The sequence below is a fragment of the Scyliorhinus torazame genome, chromosome 4 (genome assembly GCF_047496885.1).
Source record: "Scyliorhinus torazame isolate Kashiwa2021f chromosome 4, sScyTor2.1, whole genome shotgun sequence".
NCBI classification, from domain to species: Eukaryota; Metazoa; Chordata; class Chondrichthyes; order Carcharhiniformes; family Scyliorhinidae; genus Scyliorhinus; species Scyliorhinus torazame.
In genome coordinates, this window is record NC_092710.1 from 314,646,387 (window position 1) to 314,670,131 (window position 23,745).

A 23,745-nucleotide genomic window follows, 5' to 3' on the forward strand; every position below is an offset into this window, starting at 1 on the left:
TATGTTCATGTGATGACTGATTTATGGAAAGACAAGATTAGAGCTACATCATTTATGGATTTGTGAAAGACAGGATTAGAGCTACATCGGGCAGCACGGTAGCACAAGTGGATAGCATTGTGGCTTCACAGTGCCAGGGTCCCAGGTTCGATTAAGTCACTGTCTGTGCGGAGTCTGCACGTTCTCCCCGTGTCTGCGTGGGTTTCCTCCGGGTGCTCCGGTTTCCTCCCACAGTCCAAAGACGTGCAGGTTGGGTGGATTAGCCATGATAAATTGCCCTTGGTGACCAAAAAAAAGGTTAGGAGGAGTTATTGGGTTAGGGGGATGGGGTGGGAGTGAGGGCTTAAGTGGGTCGGTGCAGACTCGATGGGCCAAACGGCCTCCTTCTGCTGTGTATGTTCTATATTCTATGTATCACATATGGCTGTTCCCTGTCTGCCATCCTCTGGAGGAAGAGGAATCCTTGCACCTTCCAGCAGTCTGGACAACTGGGCTCCCCAAGACTTTGGTCCTGCGACGTTAAGGAATGGGTTAAGAGACATTCCAATTAAATGTCTCATTTATGTTAAGTATCCAATAATTGACACAGATATGTAAAGAAGCTCCAGGTGGCCTTAAGGGCATGTGCTGCGATGATAGAGTTTTGTACAGAGTTGTGTTAAAGGAAAATAAAGGTGTTTGTGAGAAGGAGCACAACTTTTGACTCTTTATACAACAGCAATAAACGGCATAACAGTGGTAGCAGAGGACGTTGCTGTGCAAATGTGAAGGGTTGAAAGATACAACTTTTCCAGACCCAACCAAGGAGTGAGAGAGAACAAAAAGTATAAATATGGTTGAACCTAGGATAAAGATGACCGGATATGACCATGCTCCCTTATTTTCTGAAAGGGGATCGTACGACCAATGGAGAAGTGCAGTTGTTATGTGGATTAAGGTAACTGCCTTGGGAAAGAGGAAACAAGGTATGGCATTGGCTCTTTCTCTACCTTATGAGAGTAAAATCCGAAGCAAAGTGTTTTCTGAGCTGGAATTGAAGAGTTAGACTCAGAAGAAGGTCTGGAGACTCTATTACAATATATGGATAAGATTTACAAGAAAGATGACTTGTTAAGTGCGTATGAAGGCGGGTCAGATTTTGATAGATTCTGGAAAACAGAGGATATCTCCATTGAAGACTATATAATCCTGGAATTTCCACAGTCTGTTGGCATTTAAATTACTGGACTGTGCTAGATTGAGCAACATGGATAGGCTCCTGGTTTTGACAGGAGTTAAGTTTGCGGATAAGGATACCTTATTCGATCAGATGACCGAAGCCTTAAAAAAAGTGTCTGGAGAAACATTCGATTCCTATGGCTCTGATGATCCAAATGGGTCAGTCAGCAATAAAGCAGACTATGGAAGATACACTACTGACAGGATAAGGCAACAGTTTTTGGAAAGACGGTGGACTTACAATTTACACAGTCGGGACACTATTGTATTCTATTACTGACAAATAATATTTCAGCTGTAGTCGGTAAGGATGTGTTAATGGCAGTTGGAAATGGGACTTTTGCTGATTAAAAAGCTTGTTGTATTAAAACTGCATAGGCAATTTGCGCATCCGTCTCCTCGGAGGCTGAAAAATTTATTAAAGGATGCAGGGGTAAGGGATGACGACTATACTAAACTAATAGAACAGGTTAGTGACCGCTGTGAAGTTTGTAGGAAGTACAGAAGGACGCCATCACGACCGATAGTAACCCTACCTTTGGCCAGGGATTTTAATGACATTGTGGCCATGGACCTTAAGATCTGGGCTAAAGCTAACAATATATTTATTTTGCATTTTGTAGATTTAGCAACCAGATTTAGTCATCTACTATTGTACGAAGTAAAGGAAAGAGAGTAATTCTGGATCAAATCATGGAAAAATGGATAGAGACAGGAATGGACCCACCGGCAAAATTCCTTACGGACAATGGGGGAGAATTTGCTAATGATGAGTTTAGGGATATGTGTGAAAATGCGAATATCACAGTTACGAATACGGCTGTGGAAAGCCCATTTAGTAATGGTGTCTGTGAAAGAAACCATGCTGTAAAAGATGACATGCTCTGGAAAATTTTGGTAGATAGACCAAACTGCAAGTTAAATTCATCTTTAGCGTGGGCGGTACATGCAAAGAATTCATTGCAGATGGTTGGGGGCTATAGTCCCTATCAATTAGTGTTTGGTAGAAATCCTAAAATTCTGTGCATTTTGGATGACCAACCTCCAGCTTGGGAAGGGACTACAATTAGCTCTGCCTTTGCTGAGCATTTAAATGCATTACATAGCAGTAGAAAAGCTTTTTTGGAAGCAGAAGTCTCTGAAAGAATTCACAGAGCTTTAAGGCATAATGTACGGCCATCAAATACCGTTTTTCAGCAAGGAGACATAGTATACTATAAGAGACAATTTTAATGAATGGAAAGACCCAGGGAAGATCATAGGTATAGATGGCAAAACAATTATTTTGCAACATGACAATCAAACTGTTGGGGTACATTCATGAAGGATAATGGGTACAGATTTTCAAATTTAGACCGAGCAGACAGACATGACGAGGAACCAGAGTCATCTGGTACGCACGTGTTACAGAACTATGAGGACCAGTTAACTGATATAGACAGGGTTTCTGTAGAGGAACACAATACTTCAGATGAATTAGAACAGGCCATTTTTCCAAAAGGACAACTGCCAAAAGTTGGTACAAAAGTAACATACCTGCCTGAAGGGTCTATCCAATGGAAGGATGCAACTGTTATTAGTAGAGCAGGGAAGGCCACTGGAAAGTATAAACGTTGGTTGAATGTACAGCATTCAGGGGAGGGTGTCAAGACAATGGATTGGGAACATGACGTTCAAAAATGGAGGGCACAGAAACACAGTGCCAGTTCAGATAATACATCGCATAGTGAACAGGTTCACAGTAAAAGGTCGAGATCTATTGAAAGGACATCCCACAGTAGAAGGGAAAGATCAAGCAGTAGCAGTAAAGAACGAGATACCAAGCGAGATAGGGGACGTAGTTTATCAAGGTCTCGGAACATGAATAAGACTATAAATACTACTTGGAGTAGATGCCCACATGCACGTGAGATTTTGGTGGCTTCCAATAAATTAGATGAAAAAGTTATCAAAGGTGCCAAACAGCAAGAACTGCATAGTTGGAGTGAATTTGGGGTATACACAGAAGTACCGGATAGGGGACAAAGAGCTCTATCCCACAGACGGATTTGCACGGAAAAGGTTCTTCCGGATGGAAGTTATAAGGCAAAGGCCAGGCTTGTGGCAAGGGGATTTGAAGAAAACTTAGAAGTCAGGATTTAAGGGTAGATTTACATACGGCAGGAAAGGTTGTTTTAAAAATCTTCTTGGTTCTATTAGCCACAAAGGCATGGGAATGCAAATCTATAGATATAAAAGCTGCCTTTTTGCAGGGGCATCAGCTTCAGAGAGACATTTTTCTCCGTCCTCCTAAAGAGGCAGCTAACACAGAAGGGGCACTCTGGAAGTTGAAAAAATGTGCATATGGGTTAAATGATGCGTCTAGAGTCTGTTTTTTTTCGGTAAGGTCAGTTTTGTTAAAGTTGGGCTGTTGCAAGTTGAAAGCAGATCCGACAATGTTTTACTAGCACTACAAAGGAAATCTTTCTGGCATCTTTATGATGCATGTCGATGATGTTTTGTGGGGTGGGACTAGTGATTTCAAAGTTATTGTAATCTCTGGTTTGAGGAAAGAATTCAGGGTTGAAAGTCAGGCTTCCGGTGTATTTAAATATATTGGACTGGAAATTGGACAGACTGTTAGGGCAGCTTTATGTCAGCAATCGTATTTGGAGAGCATCAGTCCAATAGCAATTAGTCATGGTCGGGTTTCAGAAAAAGACGCAGTGGTTTCAAAGATGGAAAAAGAGCAACTGCGAAGTTTAATTGGGCAACTGCATTGGTTAGGTAGACAGACTAGACCGGATGTTAGTTTTGATGTCTTAGAGTTGAGTACAAAAATGAATGACCCCAAAGTGGAAAAAATACTAAGAGCAAATAAAGCGTTGGTCAAACTAAAAATGCAGGAGTGTGTTTTGAGGTTCCCGGTTTTAGGTGACCTGAGGCAAATGAAACTCATAGTTAATAGTGATGCGTCCTATGCAAATTTATGTGATGGGGTTTCAAGCGCAGGAGGTTTTATAATTTTCCTTTTGGGAAACAATGGTAAATGTTGCCTTCTTCTGTGGAAAACAAAGAAAATAAGGAGAGTGGTCAAAAGCACTTTGGCTGCTGAGACATTAAGCCTTGTAGAGGTGGTGGATATGGTATTTTATATATCTCCGATATTGACAGAAATTTTGGGATTAGGGGATTTGGGTAACATACCCATTGAGTGTCACATTGACAGTACATCGCTGTGGGAAAATGTGCACTCTACAAAAAGTATCAATGAGAAAAGGCTAAGGATGGACATCGCAAGTTTGAAGCAGATGTTGGACAGAGGGGAGGTAGCAAAAATTAAATGGGTTGACAGGAGCTGTCAATTGTCCAACTGTTTTACGAAGAGAGGGGCTAGTTCACAGAAACTTTTAGATATTGTTAATGTTTCTGTGACATTGTTTTTTTTTCCTTCCAAAACTGAAAAAAAAGGAAGGGGGAAGTTTGTGCGTTTTTGAGTTTCTTGTAATTTTGTTTTCACCAAATTATTTTTTTTCTCCAAGGAAGGGGAGACTGTTAAGGAATGGGTTAAGAGACATTCCAATTAAATGTCTCATTTATGTTAAGTATCCAATAATTGACACTGATATGTAAAGAAGCTTCAGGTGGCTTTTGGGGCATGTGATGTGACGATGGAGTTTAGTACAGAGTTGTGTTAAAGGAAAATAAAGCTCTTTGTGAGAAGGAGCAGAACTTTTGACTCTTTATACAACAGCAGCTAAATGGCATAACATGCGATAGTCTGGCATGTGGAAAGAGTAAAGGTGGAAGATTATCTCGAGTGATCAGGAAGTAGATGAACATGACCGAGGTGGGAGGAATTGGAGGTTAACCTCCATCTCTAAATGGAAAGCAGTTGGATGAAGGGCATGGTTGATGTGCTTGTAGGTATAGCTACACAAAAATCTGCAGAGCAAAACAATATGCGGTCATGGTATTAAAGCAAAATACTGCAGGTGCTAGAAATCTGAAATAAAAACTAGAAAATGCTTTAAAAACTGGTCTGGCAGCATCTGTGGAAACAGAAGCAGAATTAATGTTTCAAGTCCGTATGACTTCAGAAGAAGTCATATTGGACTTGAAATGTTAACTCTGTTTCTCTCTCCACAGATGCTGCCAGACCTGCTGAGTTTTTATAGCATTTACTGTTATTTAAATATTGATATTCTAAGATTTGAATGACATTATTAGCGGTTTGGGGCCCGAGCCAGTAGCCAAAAAGAAAGAATACAAATGCAGAATATGTAGAGGCTTTCAAATTAACACTACTGAAGTGGATGAGTCCTTCAGGCAATGCCTCTTGCATTTTGAATTTTTTTCCATGTTGTCAGACAAACATTGATGCAAATGCAAAGGAGAGATAAGGAGGAGTGACTCAAAGTTTGGCCAAAGAGATGGGTATTAGGAAAGATCTTAAAGAAGGATGGGCGGCATGGTGGCATTGCACCTAGCACCTCTTTCTCACCCCGCCCAGCACCGCTGCCTCACCCCGCCCAGCACTGCTGCCTCACCCCGCCTAGCACTGCTGCCTCACCCCGCCTAGCACTGCTGCCTCACCCCGCCCAGCACTGCTGCCTCACCCCGCCCAGCACTGCTGCCTCACCCCGCCCAGCACTGCTGCCTCACCCCGCCCAGCACTGCTGCCTCACCCCGCCCAGCACTGCTGCCTCACCCCGCCCAGCACTGCTGCCTCACCCCGCCCAGCACTGCTGCCTCACCCCGCCCAGCACTGCTGCCTCACCCCGCCCAGCACTGCTGCCTCACCCCGCCCAGCACTGCTGCCTCACACCGCCCAGCACTGCTGCCTCACACCGCCCAGCACTGCTGCCTCACCCCGCCCAGCACTGCTGCCTCACCCCGCCCAGCACTGCTGCCTCACCCCGCCCAGCACTGCTGCCTCACCCAGCCCAGCACTGCTGCCTCACCCCGCCCAGCACTGCTGCCTCACCCCGCCCAGCACTGCTGCCTCACCCCGCCCAGCACTGCTGCCTCACCCCGCCCAGCACTGCTGCCTCACCCCGCCCAGCACTGCTGCCTCACCCCGCCCAGCACTGCTGCCTCACCCCGCCCAGCACTGCTGCCTCACCCCGCCCAGCACTGCTGCCTCACCCCGCCCAGCACTGCTGCCTCACCCCGCCCAGCACTGCTGCCTCACCCCGCCCAGCACTGCTGCCTCACCCCGCCCAGCACCGCTGCCTCACCCCGCCCAGCACCGCTGCCTCACCCCGCCCAGCACCGCTGCCTCACCCCGCCCAGCACCGCTGCCTCACCCCGCCCAGCACCGCTGCCTCACCCCGCCCAGCACCGCTGCCTCACCCCGCCCAGCACCGCTGCCTCACCCCGCCCAGCACCGCTGCCTCACCCCGCCCAGCACCGCTGCCTCACCCCGCCCAGCACCGCTGCCTCACCCCGCCCAGCACCGCTGCCTCACCCCGCCCAGCACCGCTGCCTCACCCCGCCCAGCACCGCTGCCTCACCCCGCCCAGCACCGCTGCCTCACCCCGCCCAGCACCGCTGCCTCACCCCGCCCAGCACCGCTGCCTCACCCCGCCCAGCACCGCTGCCTCACCCCGCCCAGCACCGCTGCCTCACCCCGCCCAGCACCGCTGCCTCACCCCGCCCAGCACCGCTGCCTCACCCCGCCCAGCACCGCTGCCTCACCCCGCCCAGCACCGCTGCCTCACCCCGCCCAGCACCGCTGCCTCACCCCGCCCAGCACCGCTGCCTCACCCCGCCCAGCACCGCTGCCTCACCCCGCCCAGCACCGCTGCCTCACCCCGCCCAGCACCGCTGCCTCACCCCGCCCAGCACCGCTGCCTCACCCCGCCCAGCACCGCTGCCTCACCCCGCCCAGCACCGCTGCCTCACCCCGCCCAGCACCGCTGCCTCACCCCGCCCAGCACCGCTGCCTCACCCCGCCCAGCACCGCTGCCTCACCCCGCCCAGCACCGCTGCCTCACCCCGCCCAGCACCGCTGCCTCACCCCGCCCAGCACCGCTGCTGACCAACAGACAGAGGAAGAGTAGGAAGGCAGTGCAGGGATCCCCTGCGGTCATCTCCCTCCAAAACAGATTTACCGTTTTGGAAACTGTTGGGGGAGATGGCTCACCAGGGGAAGGTGGCAGCAGCCAGGTTCATGGCACCGTGGCTGGCTCTGCTGCACAGAAGGGCGGGAAAAAGAGTGGCAGAGCTATAGTGATAGGGGATTCAATTGTAAGGGGAATAGACAGGCGTTTCTGCGGACGCAAACGAGAATCCAGGTTGGTATGTTGCCTCCCTGGTGCAAGGGTCAAGGATGTCTCGGAGCGGCTACAGGGCATTCTGGAGGGGGAGGGTGAACAGCCAGCTGTCGTGGTGCATATAGGCACCAACGATATAGGTAAAAAACGGGATGAGGTCCTACAAGCTGAATTTAGGGAGTTAGGAGTTAAACTAAAAAGTAGGACCTCAAAGGTAGTAATCTCAGGATTGCTACCAGTGCCACGTGATAGTCAGAGTAGGAATGACAGGATAGCTAGGATGAATACGTGGCTTGAGAGATGGTGCAAGAGGGAGGGTTTCAAATTCCTGGGACATTGGGACCGATTCTGGGGGAGGTGGGACCTGTACAAATCGGACGGTCTGCATCTGGGTGGGACCGGAACCAATGTTCTCGGGGGGGGGGTGTTTGCTAGTGCAGTTGGGGAGGGTTTAAACTAATGTGCCAGGGGGATGGGAACCGATGTAGGAAGTCAGTGGGGACAGAAACAAAAGGCAGGAAGGGAGAGTGTGTAAAGCATGACCAGAGAAAGCAGGGCAGAGAGCAAGGAAGGTCTACATTAAACTGCATTTATTTCAATGCAAGGGGCCTGACGGGCAAAGCGGATGAACTCAGGGCATGGACGGGCACATGGGACTGGGATATTATAGCTATGACTGAAACATGGCTAAGGGAGGGGCAGGACTGGCAGCTCAATGTTCCGGGGTACAGATGCTATAGAAAGGATAGAACAGGAGGTAAGAGAGGAGGGGGAGTGGCGTTTTTGATTAGGGAGAACATCACGGCAGTACTTAGAGGGGATATATCCGAGGGTTCGCCCACTGAGTCTATATGGGTGGAACTGAAAAATAAGAAGGGAGAGATCACCTTGGTAGGACTGTACTACAGGCCCCCAAATAGTCAGCGGGAAATTGAGGAGCAAATATGTAAGGAGATTACAGATAGCTGCAAGAATAATAGGGTGGTAGTAGTAGGGGACTTTAACTTTCCCAACATTGACTGGGACAGCCATAGCATTAGGGGCTTGGATGGAGGGCAATTCGTTGAGTGTATTCAGGAGGAATTTCTCATTCAGTATGTGGATGGACCGACTAGAGAGGGGGCAAAACTTGACCTCGTCTTGGGAAATAAGGAAGGGCAAGTGATAGAAGTGCTAGTGAGGGATCACTTTGGGACAAGTGACCATAATTCCATTAGTTTTAAGATAGCTATGGAGAATGATAGGTCTGGCCCAAGAGTTAAAATTCTTAATTGGGGCAAGGCCAATTTTGATGGTATCAGACAGGAACTTGCAGAGGTAGATTGGGGGAGACTATTGGCAGACAAAGGGACGGCTGGTAAATGGGAGGCTTTTAAAAATGTGTTAACCAGGGTGCAGGGTAAGCACATTCCCTTTAGAGTGAAGGGCAAGGCTGGTAGAAGTAGGGAACCCTGGATGACTCGAGATATTGAGACTCTGGTCAAAAAGAAGAAGGAGGCATATGACGTACATAAGCAACTGGGATCAAGTAGATCCCTTGAAGAGTATAGAGATTGTCGAAATAGAGTTAAGAGGGAAATCAGGAGGGCAAAAAGGGGACATGAAATTGCTTTGGCAAATAATGCAAGGGAGAATCCAAAGAGATTCTACAGATACATAAAGGGGAAAAGAGTAACTAGGGACAGAGTAGGGCCTCTTAAGGATCAACAAGGGCATCTATGTGCAGAGCCACAAGAGTTGGGTGAGATCCTGAATGAATATTTCTCATCGGTATTCACGGTGGAGAAAGGCATGGATGTTAGGAAACTAAGGGAAATAAATAGTGATGTCTTGAGAAGTGTGCATATTACAGAGGAGGAGGTGCTGGAAGTCTTAAAGCGCATCAAGGTCGATAAATCCCCGGGACCTGATGAAATGTATCCCAGGATGTTGTGGGAGGCTAGGGAGGAAATTGCGGGTCCCCTAACCGAGATATTTGAATCATCGGCAGCCACAGGTGAGGTGCCTGAAGATTGGAGAGTGGCGAATGTTGTGCCCTTGTTTAAGAAGGGCAGCAGGGAAAAGCCTGGGAACTACAGACCGGTGAGCCTAACGTCTGTAGTAGGTAAGTTGCTAGAAGGTATTCTGAGAGACAGGATCTACAAGCATTTAGAGAGGCAAGGACTGATTCGGGGCAGTCAGCATGGCTTTGTGCGTGGAAAATCATGTCTCACAAATTTGATTGAGTTTTTTGAGGGAGTGACCAAGAAGGTAGATGAGGGTAGTGCAGTAGACGTTGTCTACATGGACTTTAGCAAAGCCTTTGACAAGGTACCGCATGGTAGGTTGTTACAGAAGGTTAAAGCTCACGGGATCCAGGGTGAGGTTGCCAATTGGATTCAAAATTGGCTGGACGACAGAAGGCAGAGGGTGGTTGTAGAGGGTTGTTTTTCAAACTGGAGGCCTGTGACCAGTGGTGTGCCTCAGGGATCGGTGCTGGGTCCACTGTTATTTGTGATTTATATTAATGATTTGGATGAGAATTTAGGAGGCATGGTTAGTAAGTTTGCAGATGACACCAAGATTGGTGGCACAGTGGATAGTGAAGAAGGTTATCTAGGATTGCAACGGGATCTTGATCAATTAGGCCAGTGGGCCGACGAATGGCAGATGGAGTTTAATTTAGATAAATGTGAGGTGATGCATTTTGGCAGATCGAATTAGGCCAGGACCTACTCAGTTAATGGTATGGCGTTGGGGAGAGTTATAGAACAAAGAGATCTAGGAGTACAGGTTCATAGCTCCTTGAAGGTGGAGTCGCAGGTGGACAGGGTGGTGAAGAAGGCATTCGGCATGCTTGGTTTCATTGGTCAGAACATTGAATATAGGAGTTGGGACGTCTTGTTGAAGTTGTACAAGACATTGGTACGGCCACACTTGGAATACTGTGTGCAGTTCTGGTCACCCTATTATAGAAAGGATATTATTAAACTAGAAAGAGTGCAGAAAAGATTTACTAGGATGTTGCCGGGACTTGATGGTTTGAGTTATAAGGAGAGGCTGGATAGACTGGGACTTTTTTCCTTGGAGCGTAGGAGGCTTAGGGGTGATCTTATAGAGGTCTATAAAATAATGAGGGGCATAGATAAGGTAGATAGTCAACATCTTTTCCCAAAGGTAGGGGAGTCTAAAACTAGAGGGCATAGGTTTAAGGTGAGAGGGGAGAGATTCAGAAGGGCCCAGAGGGGCAATTTCTTCACTCAGAGGGTAGTGAGTGTCTGGAATGGGCTGCCAGAGGTAGTAGTAGAAGCGGGTACAATTGTGTCTTTCAAAAAGCATTTAGATGGTTACATGGGTAAGATGGGTATAGAGGGTTATGGGCCAAGTGCGGGCAACTGGGACTAGCTTAATGGTAAAAAACTGGGCGGCATGGACTGGTTGGGCCGAAGGGCCTGTTTCCATGCTGTAAACTTCTATGATTCTATGATTCAGCACTGCTGCCTCACCCCGCCCAGCACTGCTGCCTCACCCCGCCCAGCACTGCTGCCTCACCCCGCCCAGCACTGCTGCCTCACCCCGCCCAGCACTGCTGCCTCACCCCGCCCAGCACTGCTGCCTCACCCCGCCCAGCACTGCTGCCTCACCCCGCCCAGCACTGCTGCCTCACCCCGCCCAGCACTGCTGCCTCACCCCGCCCAGCACTGCTGCCTCACCCCGCCCAGCACTGCTGCCTCACCCCGCCCAGCACTGCTGCCTCACCCCGCCCAGCACTGCTGCCTCACCCCGCCCAGCACTGCTGCCTCACCCCGCCCAGCACTGCTGCCTCACCCCGCCCAGCACTGCTGCCTCACCCCGCCCAGCACTGCTGCCTCACCCCACCCGGCACCGCTGCCTCACCACGTCCAGCACTGCTGCCTCACCCCGCCCGGCACTGCGGCCTCGCCCCGCCCGGCACTGCTGCCTCACCCCGCCCAGCACTGCTGCCTCCACGCCCAGCACTGCTGCCTCACCCCGCCCAGCACCGCTGCCTCCACGCCCAGCACCGCTGCCTCACCCCGCTCAGCACTGCTGCCTCACCCCGCCCAGCACTGCTGCCTCACCCCGCCCGGCACTGCTGCCTCACCCCGCCCAGCACTGCTGCCTCACCCCGCCCAGCACTGCTGCCTCACCCCGCCCAGCACTGCTGCCTCACCCCGCCCAGCACTGCTGCCTCACCCCGCCCAGCACTGCTGCCTCACCCCGCCCAGCACTGCTGCCTCACCCCGCCCAGCACTGCTGCCTCACCCCGCCCAGCACTGCTGCCTCACCCCGCCCAGCACTGCTGCCTCACCCCGCCCAGCACTGCTGCCTCACCCCGCCCAGCACTGCTGCCTCACCCCGCCCAGCACTGCTGCCTCACCCCGCCCAGCACTGCTGCCTCACCCCGCCCAGCACTGCTGCCTCACCCCGCCCAGCACTGCTGCCTCACCCCGCCCAGCACTGCTGCCTCACCCCGCCCAGCACTGCTGCCTCACCCCGCCCAGCACTGCTGCCTCACCCCGCCCAGCACTGCTGCCTCACCCCACCCGGCACCGCTGCCTCACCACGTCCAGCACTGCTGCCTCACCCCGCCCGGCACTGCGGCCTCGCCCCGCCCGGCACTGCTGCCTCACCCCGCCCAGCACTGCTGCCTCCACGCCCAGCACTGCTGCCTCACCCCGCCCAGCACCGCTGCCTCCACGCCCAGCACCGCTGCCTCACCCCGCTCAGCACTGCTGCCTCACCCCGCCCAGCACTGCTGCCTCACCCCGCCCGGCACTGCTGCCTCACCCCGCCCGGCACTGCTGCCTCACCCCGCCCGGCACTGCTGCCTCACCCCGCCCGGCACTGCTGCCTCACCCCGCCCGGCACTGCTGCCTCGCCCCGCCCGGCACTGCTGCCTCGCCCCGCCCGGCACTGCGGCCTCGCCCCGCCCGGCACTGCGGCCTCGCCCCGCCCGGCACTGCGGCCTCGCCCCGCCCGGCACTGCGTCCTCGCCCCGCCCGGCACTGCGTCCTCGCCCCGCCCGGCACTGCGTCCTCGCCCCGCCCGGCACTGCGTCCTCGCCCCGCCCGGCACTGCGTCCTCGCCCCGCCCGGCACTGCGGCCTCGCCCCGCCCGGCACTGCGGCCTCGCCCCGCCCGGCACTGCGGCCTCACCCCGCCCAGCACTGCTGCCTCACCCCGCCCGGCACTGCTGCCTCACCCCGCCCGGCACCGCTGCCTCACCCCGCCCAGCACCGCTGCCTCACCCCGCCCGGCACCGCTGCCTCCACGCCCAGCACCGCTGCCTCACCCCGCCCAGCACCGCTGCCTCACCCCGCCCAGCACCGCTGCCTCACCCCGCCCGGCACCGCTGCCTCACCCCGCCCGGCACTGCGGCCTCGCCCCGCCCGGCACTGCGGCCTCGCCCCGCCCGGCACTGCGGCCTCGCCCCGCCCGGCACTGCGGCCTCGCCCCGCCCGGCACTGCTGCCTCACCCCGCCCAGCACTGCTGCCTCCACGCCCAGCACTGCTGCCTCACCCCGCCCAGCACCGCTGCCTCCACGCCCAGCACCGCTGCCTCACCCCGCTCAGCACTGCTGCCTCACCCCGCCCAGCACTGCTGCCTCACCCCGCCCGGCACTGCTGCCTCACCCCGCCCGGCACTGCTGCCTCACCCCGCCCGGCACTGCTGCCTCACCCCGCCCGGCACTGCTGCCTCACCCCGCCCGGCACTGCTGCCTCACCCCGCCCGGCACTGCTGCCTCGCCCCGCCCGGCACTGCTGCCTCGCCCCGCCCGGCACTGCGGCCTCGCCCCGCCCGGCACTGCGGCCTCGCCCCGCCCGGCACTGCGTCCTCGCCCCGCCCGGCACTGCGGCCTCGCCCCGCCCGGCACTGCGGCCTCGCCCCGCCCGGCACTGCGGCCTCGCCCCGCCCGGCACTGCTGCCTCACCCCGCCCAGCACTGCTGCCTCACCCCGCCCAGCACCGCTGCCTCACCCCGCCCGGCACCGCTGCCTCACCCCGCCCGGCACCGCTGCCTCCACGCCCAGCACCGCTGCCTCACCCCGCCCAGCACCGCTGCCTCACCCCGCCCAGCACCGCTGCCTCACCCCGCCCAGCACCGCTGCCTCACCCCGCCCGGCACTGCGGCCTCGCCCCGCCCGGCACTGCGGCCTCGCCCCGCCCGGCACTGCGGCCTCGCCCCGCCCGGCACTGCGGCCTCGCCCCGCCCGGCACTGCGGCCTCGCCCCGCCCGGCACTGCGGCCTCGCCCCGCCCGGCACTGCGGCCTCGCCCCGCCCGGCACTGCGGCCTCGCCCCGCCCGGCACTGCGGCCTCGCCCCGCCCGGCACTGCGGCCTCGCCCCGCCCGGCACTGCGGCCTCGCCCCGCCCGGCACTGCGGCCTCGCCCCGCCCGGCACTGCGGCCTCGCCCCGCCCGGCACTGCGGCCTCGCCCCGCCCGGCACTGCGGCCTCGCCCCGCCCGGCACTGCGGCCTCGCCCCGCCCGGCACTGCGGCCTCGCCCCGCCCGGCACTGCGGCCTCGCCCCGCCCGGCACTGCGGCCTCGCCCCGCCCGGCACTGCGGCCTCGCCCCGCCCGGCACTGCGGCCTCGCCCCGCCCGGCACTTCGGCCTCGCCCCGCCCGGCACTGCGGCCTCGCCCCGCCCGGCACTGCGGCCTCGCCCCGCCCGGCACTGCGGCCTCGCCCCGCCCGGCACTGCGGCCTCGCCCCGCCCGGCACTGCGGCCTCGCCCCGCCCGGCCCGGTTTGACTCCGGCCTTGGGTGACTGTCGGTGTGGAGTTTGCACGTTGCCCCTGTGACTGCATGGGTTTCCTCCAGGTGCTCTAGTGTCCTCCCAGAGTTGGGAAATGTGCAGGTTAGGTGGTTTGGCCATGCTAAATTACCCATTAATGTTCAAACATGTAATTTGGTGGGGTTATAGAGGTAGGGTGGGGAGGAATGGGCTTAGGTAGGGTGCCCTTTTGAGTGGTCGGTGCTGTCTTGATGGGCCGAATGGCCTCTTTCTGCACTGTATGGATTCTATAGATAGAGAACAGAGTATATATATATAAAATTAAAATATTTTAAATGATTCAAATGAACGATTAGGCTCCACATCAAATTACATGTTTATTATGGTTGCTAGTTCAATTATTGAATATTTATTTTAAAGCGTGCACACATTTATTTATTTCTGTGATTGCATGATTAACGGAATATCGGCTTGTGCAGTCTTTTCATTTAAAAGCTGACAAAGGGCTAAACTAAATCTATCTTTTAGATATTCACCTGATGTGAATTCCTACCACACACAGCCCAGGGAAGTCCCAGGCCCGCTTGCTGCTCTTAGTTTGAAATAAAATAAAAATTAGTACCCAATTCATTTTTTCCAATTAAGGGACAATTTAGCATAGCCAATCCACCTACCCTGCACATCTTTTGGGTGGAAACACTGGGAGAATGTGCAAACTCCACACGGAAAGTGACCCAGAGCCGGGATCGAACCTGGGACCTCGGCGCCGTGAGCCAGCAGTGCTAACCACTGCGCCCCGGGCTGCACTGCTCTGCTCTTAGTTAACTGATCTTGGACATCAGTAATAGGCGTGGTAATGTTTGATACCTAGCCTAAACAGAATAAACTAATCCTGTCCAATGTTATCTAATGAACTTCAGTAATTCAGATCACGAAGGAGAAATATTGGCCAGGCTTACAGTGAAGTGACATTGGAAAAGTGTGCATCACGTGAGATGGTGATTGGTCTTTGGCACAACCTGCATTTTGCCTGCAGTTGAAAAACTTGCGTGTGGAGATTGGCTGCTAGAGGCTGTTGGTACCTGTTGACCTGTACTTTAGTGGAAGTTATGGCCTTCCCTCATTCATGGTTCAGTTGGAGCGCTCTCTCCATTTGTCGGTTGACGTCCCACTCTAGAAACTTGAGCTTGGATAATCTAGACTGGCACTTCAGTGCAGTACTGAGTGCTGCACTGTCTTAGAGGGGCTGTCTTTCGAATGAGAAAGCATCCTGATAGTGCAGCAATCCCTTAGCCCCATTTGCCCCCTCAGGTGGACATCACATCATCCAATGACACTATTCTGAGACGAGCAGTTGAGTTCTCTACGGTGTCCTGGCTAATATCTATCCTCAACCAACATCACTAAAACAGATTATCTGATTCAGCGGACAAAAGTTTAAGGCCATTTTTGGGTGCATTTGGCAGAGTGATTCTCGGCGGCTGCAGAGCCGAGAATCACCTCGCTATTCAACGGCACTTGTCAAGGCTCCTCGGAATCCCACCTCCCTCCCCCCTCCAATTGGCTGATACGCCTGGTCCACATTTGTATCGACCAGTACTAAATGGCGCCCTTAATTAGATGGGTTTTATAATCTTTATTGTCACAAGTAGGCTTACATTAACACTGCAATGAAGTTACTGTGAAAAGCCCCGAGTCGCCACATTCCGGCGCCTGTTCGGGTACACAGAGGGAGAATTCAGAATGTCCAAATTACCTAACAGCACGTCTTTGGAGAATTACATAAGAACTAGGAACAGGAGTAGGCCATCTGGCCCCTCGAGCCTGCTCCGCCATTCAATGAGATCATGGCTGATCTTTGTGGACTCTGCTCCACTCTCCGGCCCGTACACCATATCCCCGAATCCCTTTATTCTTTAGAAAGGTATCTGTCTTTTTCTTAAAAACGTTTAAAGAAGGAGCCTCAACTGCTTCACTGGGCAAGGAATTCCAGAGATTCACAACCCTTTGGGTGAACAGGTTCCTCCTAAACTCGGTCCTAAATCTACTTCCCCTTATTTTGAGGCTATGCCCCCTAGTTCTGCTTTCCCCGACCAGTGGAAACAACCTGCCCGCATTAATCCTATCTATTCCCTTCATAATTTTATATGTTTCAATAAGATCCCCCCACATCCTTCTAAACTCCAATGAGTACAGTCCCAGTCTACTCAACCTCTCGTCATAATCTAATCCCCTCAACTCTGGGATCAAACCTAGTGAATCTCCTCTGCACTCCCTCCAGTGCCAATATGTCCTTTCTCAGGTAAGGAGACCAAAACTGAACACAATACTCCAGATGTGGCCTCACCAACACCTTATAGAATTGCAGCATAACCTCCCTAGTCTTGAACTCCATCCCTCTAGCAATGAAAGACAAAACTCGATTAGCCTTCTTAATCACCTGTTGCACCTGCACACCAACTTTTTGCGACTCGTGCACCAGCACACCCAGGTCCCTCTGCACAGCAGCATGTTTTAACATCTTACAGTTTAAATAATAATCCATTCTGCTGTTATTCCTCCCAAAATGGATAGCCTCACACTTGGCAACATTGAATTCCATCTGCCAGGCCCTGTTCCTCTGGGAGGAAACCAGAGCACCCGGTTTGTTGCAGACACAAGGAGAACGTGCAGACTCCACACAGGCAGTGACCCAAGCTGGGAATCGAACCTGGGACCCTGGCTCTGTGAAGCAACAGTGCTAACCACTATGCTACCGTGCTGCCCCTTGCAAGGTCTCGCAGGCGCGGCCATTGACTCTGTGGCGCCCGGGTATTTAAATAAGTCTAGTGGCTCATTGGGCGAGAGTAAGATGGTGTAAGGCGGAGTGAGTTGGGTGACTCGTGATCCGAGAGGCACGGAGCCCAATTTGGGGTTCTCCCGGGATTCACCCCGCCCATTATCTCATTGGGACCTTGCTGTGTATAAAAATTGGTTGCTGCATTATGACACTTTTAAGTATTTAATTGGCTGCTTTTGTGATTAGTTCATGAAAAGTACTACATAAATGCCTTCTTACTGGAGAGATGGTAAATTGGCAACAGATTGAAATTACTACCATAGACTGGAAGTGGTTCATATGTCGTTACATGCCTCTGTTCTGATATAACAAATCCTTACAGTGTGTTTTTTTCCCTTGTACTTCCAGAAGCTGGGTACTTCTTGACCATCAGTATAACATCTACCTCTACAAGGAAGGTGTGTTGCGAACTTCCTCCGATCCATACGATAGCACTGATTTTCAAGACAAAACCAGTCACCTGACAAATCATTGCATTCAGAAAGAATACTCCAAGAATTATGGGAAATATGAAGAAGGCAACGAAATGTTCTTTGAAGAATTCAATCAGTATTTAATGAACACTCACAGTGTTAACTTGGAAAACAGTGTTTTGCCACAAATCAAGCAAATCATAAGGTGCAGTTTGAACCTTGCTGACTTTCAGCATTAATCAGACCTTATTTGGGCTCGTTATTGTTTCATTGGCAATCTTTTCATTTAAATTAATGACCAATACATGCCCCTGGCAGTAGGTCTGGAGACCGAGGCCCATGTCTGCTGAGGGTAAGGCTGCTTGCGGCTGCTGGATGATATTGAGAGTGTTGGGTTGTTAACTGTTCACAGATTTGCAATTTGTCTTGCCATGAGTTCCAGAACTCGGAGGATGTTGTGAGGGGGGAGTTGCTTTTTCTGTTTTGCAACTGGTTGCATATTTGCAGGTTCCTGTGAGTACACCCCCATCACACCAGGCACTGATATACTGGAGAAGTTTGTAAATGTTTATAAGCGGAGCTTCATTCATTCATTTTAAACCATGCCAATGGCTGCTGGCCCCCAGTATTGAATGCAGTGAGTAGCTCTACAATGGCCAGCATTTATTTATTTTTTAAAGTAAATTTAGAGTACCCAATTCATTTTTCCAATTAAGGGGCAATTTAGCGTGGCCAATTCACCTACCCTGCACATCTTTGGGTTGTGGGAGCGAAACCCACACAAACACGGGGCGGCACGGTAGCATGGTGGTTAGCACAATTGCTTCACAGCTCCAGGGTCCCAGGTTTGATTCTCCGCTGGGTCACTGTCTGTGCGGTGTTTGCATGTTCTCCCCGTGTCTGCGTGGGTTTCCTCCGGGTGCTCCGGTTTCCTCCCACAGTCCAAAGATGTGCAGGTTAGGTGGATTGGCCGTGTTAAATTGCCCTTAGTGTCCAAAATTGCCCTTCGTGCTGGGTGGGGTTACTGGGTTATGGGGATAGGGTGGAGGTGTGGACTTGGGTAGGGTGCTCTTTCCAAGAGCTGGTGCAGACTCGATGGGCCGAATGGCCTCCTTCTGCTCTGTAAATTCTATGTAAAAAAAAAAAAAAAATAGGCAAACTCCACACGGATAGTGACCCAGAGCCGGGATCGAACCTGGGACCTCGGTGCCGTGAGGCAGTGGTGCTACTCACTACGCCACCATCCTGCCTAAGGCCAGCCTTTATTGCCCATTCCTAGTTGCCCTTCAGAAGGTGGTGGTGAGTTGCCTTCTTGAACCGCTGCAGTCCTTCAGGTGTAGGTACACCCACCGTGCTTTAAGGAGGGAGTTCCAGGATTTTGTCCCAGCAACAGTGAAGGAACAGCGATATATTTCCAACGCAGGGTGGTGAGTGGCTTGGAGGGGAATCTTCAGGTGGTGGGGTTCCCAGGTATCTGCTGCTCTTGTCCTTCTAGATGGTAGAGGTTGTGGGTTTGGAAGGTGCTGTCTAAGGAATCTTGGTGAGTTTGTTACTCAGCCATTGATGAATTTTGGACATGATAGATCTTTCATCATATACAGCACTTCCCAAGAATTTGTCAATCATTTGACTTACTAGCTAATAACTCACTAAATAATATCAATTTATTTCCTATCTATTGGAAATAGCAGTCAATTTATTTTACATAGAAAATAGAATAGAAGCAGGAGGAGGCCATTCTGCCCTTTGAGCCTGCTCCGCCATTCATTTTGATCATGGCTGATCAAGTTCAATTTTGTTAGAAAACCGTTTCCAATAAATAAATGTAATACATTATTGCTTTGAAAACTGTCACATTTTTGTAAATCTCAAAGAAGGAACTCTTGTACTGTACAAAAGCAAGTTACTGCAGATGCTGGAATCTGAAACGAAAGAGAAAATGCTGGAAAGTCTCAGCAGGCCTGGCAACACCTGTAGGGGGAGAAAAGAGCTAACGTTTCGAGTCCGATAACCCAAAACATTAGCTCTTTTCTCTCCCTACAGATGCTGCCAGACCTGCTGAGATTTTCCAGCATTTTCTCTTTCGCTCTTGTACTGTACCGTCAATTCCCTGCAGCATGCCAGATGTAATCTGGACTTGGAAGGGGAGAAATGGGTGTGATTACTGGAGAGAATTCTTCGAGACAGGATCTACTCCCATTTGGAAGCAAATGGATGTATTAGTGAGAGGCAGCATGGTTTTGTGAAGGGGAGGTCATGTCTCACTAACTTGATAGAGTTTTTCGAAGAGGTCACAAAGATGATTGATGCAGGTAGGGCAGTGGATGTTGTTTATATGGACTTCAGTAAGGCCTTTGACAAGGTCCCGCATGGTAGACTGGTACAAAAGGTGAAGTCACACGGGATCAGGGGTGAGCTGGTAAGGTAGATACAGAACTGGCTAGGTCATAGAAGGCAGAGAGTAGCAATGGAAGGGTGCTTTTCTAATTGTAGGGCTGTGACCAGTGGTGTTCCGCAGGGATCAGTGCTGGGACCTTTGCTGTTCATAGTCTATATGAATGATTTGGAGGAAAATGTAACTGGTCTGATTAGTAAGTTTGCAGACGACACAAAGGTTGGTGGAATTGCGGATAGTGATGAGGACTGTCAGAGGATACAGCAGGATTTAGATTGGAGACTTGGGCGGAAAGATGGCAGATGGAGTTTAATCCGGACAAATGTGAGGTAATGCATTTTGGAAGGTCTAATGCAGGTAGGGAATATACAGTGAATGGTAGAACCCTCAAGAGTATTGAAAGTTAAAGAGATCTAGGAGTACAGGTCCACAGGTCACTGAAAGGGGCAACACAGGTGGAGAAGGTAGTAAAGAAGGCATACGGCATGCTTGCCTTCGTTGGCCGGGGCATTGAGTATAAGAATTGGCAAGTCATGTTGCAGCTGTATAGAACCTTAGTTAGGCCACACTTGGAGTATAGTGTTCAATTCTGGTCGCCACACTACCAGAAGGATGTGGAGGCTTTAGAGAGGGTGCAGAAGAGATTTACCAGGATGTTGCCTGGCATGGAGGGCATTAGCTATGAGGAGCGGTTGAATAAACTCGGTTTGTTCTCACTGGAATGACGGAGGTTGAGGGGTGACCTGATAGAGGTCTACAAAATTATGAGGGGCATAGACAGAGTGGATAGTCAGAGGCTTTTCCCCAGGGTAGAGGGGTCAATTACTAGGGGGCATAGGTTTAAGGTGCGAGGGGCAAGGTTTAGAGGAGATGTACGAGGCAAGTTTTTTTACACAGAGGGTAGTGGGTGTCTGGAACGCACTGCCGGAGGAGGTGGTGGAAGCAGGGACGATAGTGACATTTAAGGGACATCTTGACAAATACATGAATAGGATGGGAATAGAGGGATACGGACCCAGAAAGTGTAGAAGATTTTAGTTTATTTTATTTTTTTAATAAATATTTTATTGAAAGTTTTTGGTCAACCAACACAGTACATTCTGCATCCTTTACACAATATTATAACAACACAAATAACAATGACCTATCCTGGGCTGCTGCTGCTGCCTTTTTCCCATTCCATCTATCTTTCTGCGAGGTATTCGACGAACGGTTGCCACCGCCTGGTGAACCCTTGAGCCGACCCCCTTAGAACGAACTTAATCTGCTCTAGCTTTATAAACCCTGCCATGTCATTTATCCAGGTCTCCACCCCCGGGGGCTTGGCTTCTTTCCACATTAACAATATCCTGCGCTGGGCTACTAGGGACGCAAAGGCCAAAACATCGGCCTCTCTCGCCTCCTGCACTCCCGGCTCTTGTGCAACCCCAAATATAGTCAACCCCCAGCTTGGTTCGACCCGGACCCCCACTACTTTTGAAAGCACCTTTGTCACCCCCATCCAAAACCCCTGTAGTGCCGGGCATGACCAAAACATATGGGTATGATTCGCTGAGCTTCTCGAGCACCTCGCACACCTATCCTCCACCCCAAAAAATTTACTGAGCCGTGCTCCAGTCATATGCGCCCTGTGTAATACCTTAAACTGAATCAGGCTTAGCCTGGCATACGAGGACGACGAGTTTACCCTGCTTAGGGCATCTGCCCACAGCCGCTCCTCGATCTCCTCCCCCAGCTCTTCTTCCCATTTCCCTTTTAGTTCATCTACCATAGTCTCCCCTTCGTCCCTCATTTCCCTATATTTGAGGGCAAATCAACATCTGACATGTGGGAGGCTTTCAAGTGTCAGTTGATAGGAATACAGGACAGGCATGTTCCTGTGAGGAAGAAAGACAAATACGGCAATTTTCGGGAACCTTGGATGACGAATGATATTGTAGGCCTCGTCAAAAAGAAAAAGGAGGCATTTGTCAGGGCTAAAAGGCTGGGAACAGACGAAGCCTGTGTGGCATATAAGGAAAGTAGGAAGGAACTTAAGCAGGGAGTCAGGAGGGCTAGAAGGGGTCATGAAAAGTCATTGGCAAATAGGGTTAAGGAAAATCCCAAGGCTTTTTACACTTACATAAAAAGCAAGAGGGTAGCCAGGGAAAGGGTTGGCCCACTGAAGGATAGGCAAGGGAATCTATGTGTGGAGCCAGAGGAAATGGGCGAGGTACTAAATGAATACTTTGCATCAGTATTCACCAAAGAGAAGGAATTGGTAGATGTTGAGTCTGGAGAAGGGGGTGTAGATAGCCTGGGTCACATTGTGATCCAAAAAGACGAGGTGTTGGGTGTCTTAAAAAATATTAAGGTAGATAAGTCCCCAGGGCCGGATGGGATCTACCCCAGAATACTGAAGGAGGCTGGAGAGGAAATTGCTGAGGCCTTGACAGAAATCTTTGGATCCTCGCTGTCTTCAGGGGATGTCCCGGAGGACTGGAGAATAGCCAATGTTGTTCCTCTGTTTAAGAAGGGTGGCAGGGATAATCCCGGGAACTACAGGCCGGTGAGCCTTACTTCAGTGGTAGGGAAATTACTGGAGAGAATTCTTCGAGACAGGATCTACTCCCATTTGGAAGCAAATGGACGTATTAGTGAGAGGCAGCACGGTTTTGTGAAGGGGAGGTCGTGTCTCACTAACTTGATCGAGTTTTTCGAGGAGGTCACTAAGATGATTGATGCAGGTAGGGCAGTAGATGTTGTCTATATGGACTTCAGTAAGGCCTTTGACAAGGTCCCTCATGGTAGACTAGTACAAAAGGTGAAGTCACACGGGATCAGGGGTGAACTGGCAAGGTGGATACAGAACTGGCTAGGCCATAGAAGGCAGAGGGTAGCAATGGAGGGATGCTTTTCTAATTGGAGGGCTGTGACCAGTGGTGTTCCACAGGGATCAGTGCTGGGACCTTTGCTCTTTGTAGTATATATAAATGATTTGGAGGAAAATGTAACTGGTCTGATTAGTAAGTTTGCAGACGACACAAAGGTTGGTGGAATTGCGGATAGCGATGAGGACTGTCTGAGGATACAGCAGGATTTAGATTGTCTGGAGACTTGGGCGGAGAGATGGCAGATGGAGTTTAACCTGGACAAATGTGAGGTAATGCATTTTGGAAGGGCTAATGCAGGTAGGGAATATACAGTGAATGGTAGAACCCTCAAGAGTATTGAAAGTCAAAGAGATCTAGGAGTACAGGTCCACAGATCACTGAAAGGGGCTACACAGGTGGAGAAGGTAGTCAAGAAGGCATACGGCATGCTTGCCTTCATTGGCCGGGGCATTGAGTATAAGAATTGGCAAGTCATGTTGCAGCTGTATAGAACCTTAGTTAGGCCACACTTGGAGTATAGTGTTCAATTCTGGTCGCCACACTACCAGAAGGATGTGGAGGCTTTAGAGAGGGTGCAGAAGAGATTTACCAGAATGTTGCCTGGTATGGAGGGCATAAGCTATGAGGAGCGATTGAATAAACTCGGTTTGTTCTCACTGGAACGAAGGAGGTTGAGGGGCGACCTGATAGAGGTATACAAAATTATGAGGGGCATAGACAGAGTGGATAGTCAGAGGCTTTTCCCCAGGGTAGAGGGGTCAATTACTAGGGGGCATAGGTTTAAGGTGAGAGGGGCAAAGTTTAGAGTAGATGTACGAGGCAAGTTTTTTACGCAGAGGGTAGTGGGTGCCTGGAACTCACTACCGGAGGAGGTAGTGGAGGCAGGGACGATAGGGACATTTAAGGGGCATCTTGACAAATATATGAATAGGATGGGAATAGAAGGATACGGACCCAGGAAGTGTAGAAGATTGTAGTTTAGTCGGGCAGTATGGTCGGCACGGGCTTGGAGG

General features: G+C 51.6%; 1 protein-coding gene across 1 annotated transcript in view; it reads left to right on the forward strand.

Moving 5' to 3' along the window:
* Window positions 1-23,745, forward strand: part of ttl (tubulin tyrosine ligase) — a 61,619-nt gene that overhangs the window by 15,525 nt on the left and 22,349 nt on the right. The window contains exon 5 of the mRNA XM_072500112.1: window positions 17,400-17,669. Within this exon, the coding sequence (XP_072356213.1) occupies window positions 17,400-17,669 (270 nt within the window). The remainder of the gene's footprint in view (window positions 1-17,399; window positions 17,670-23,745) is intronic.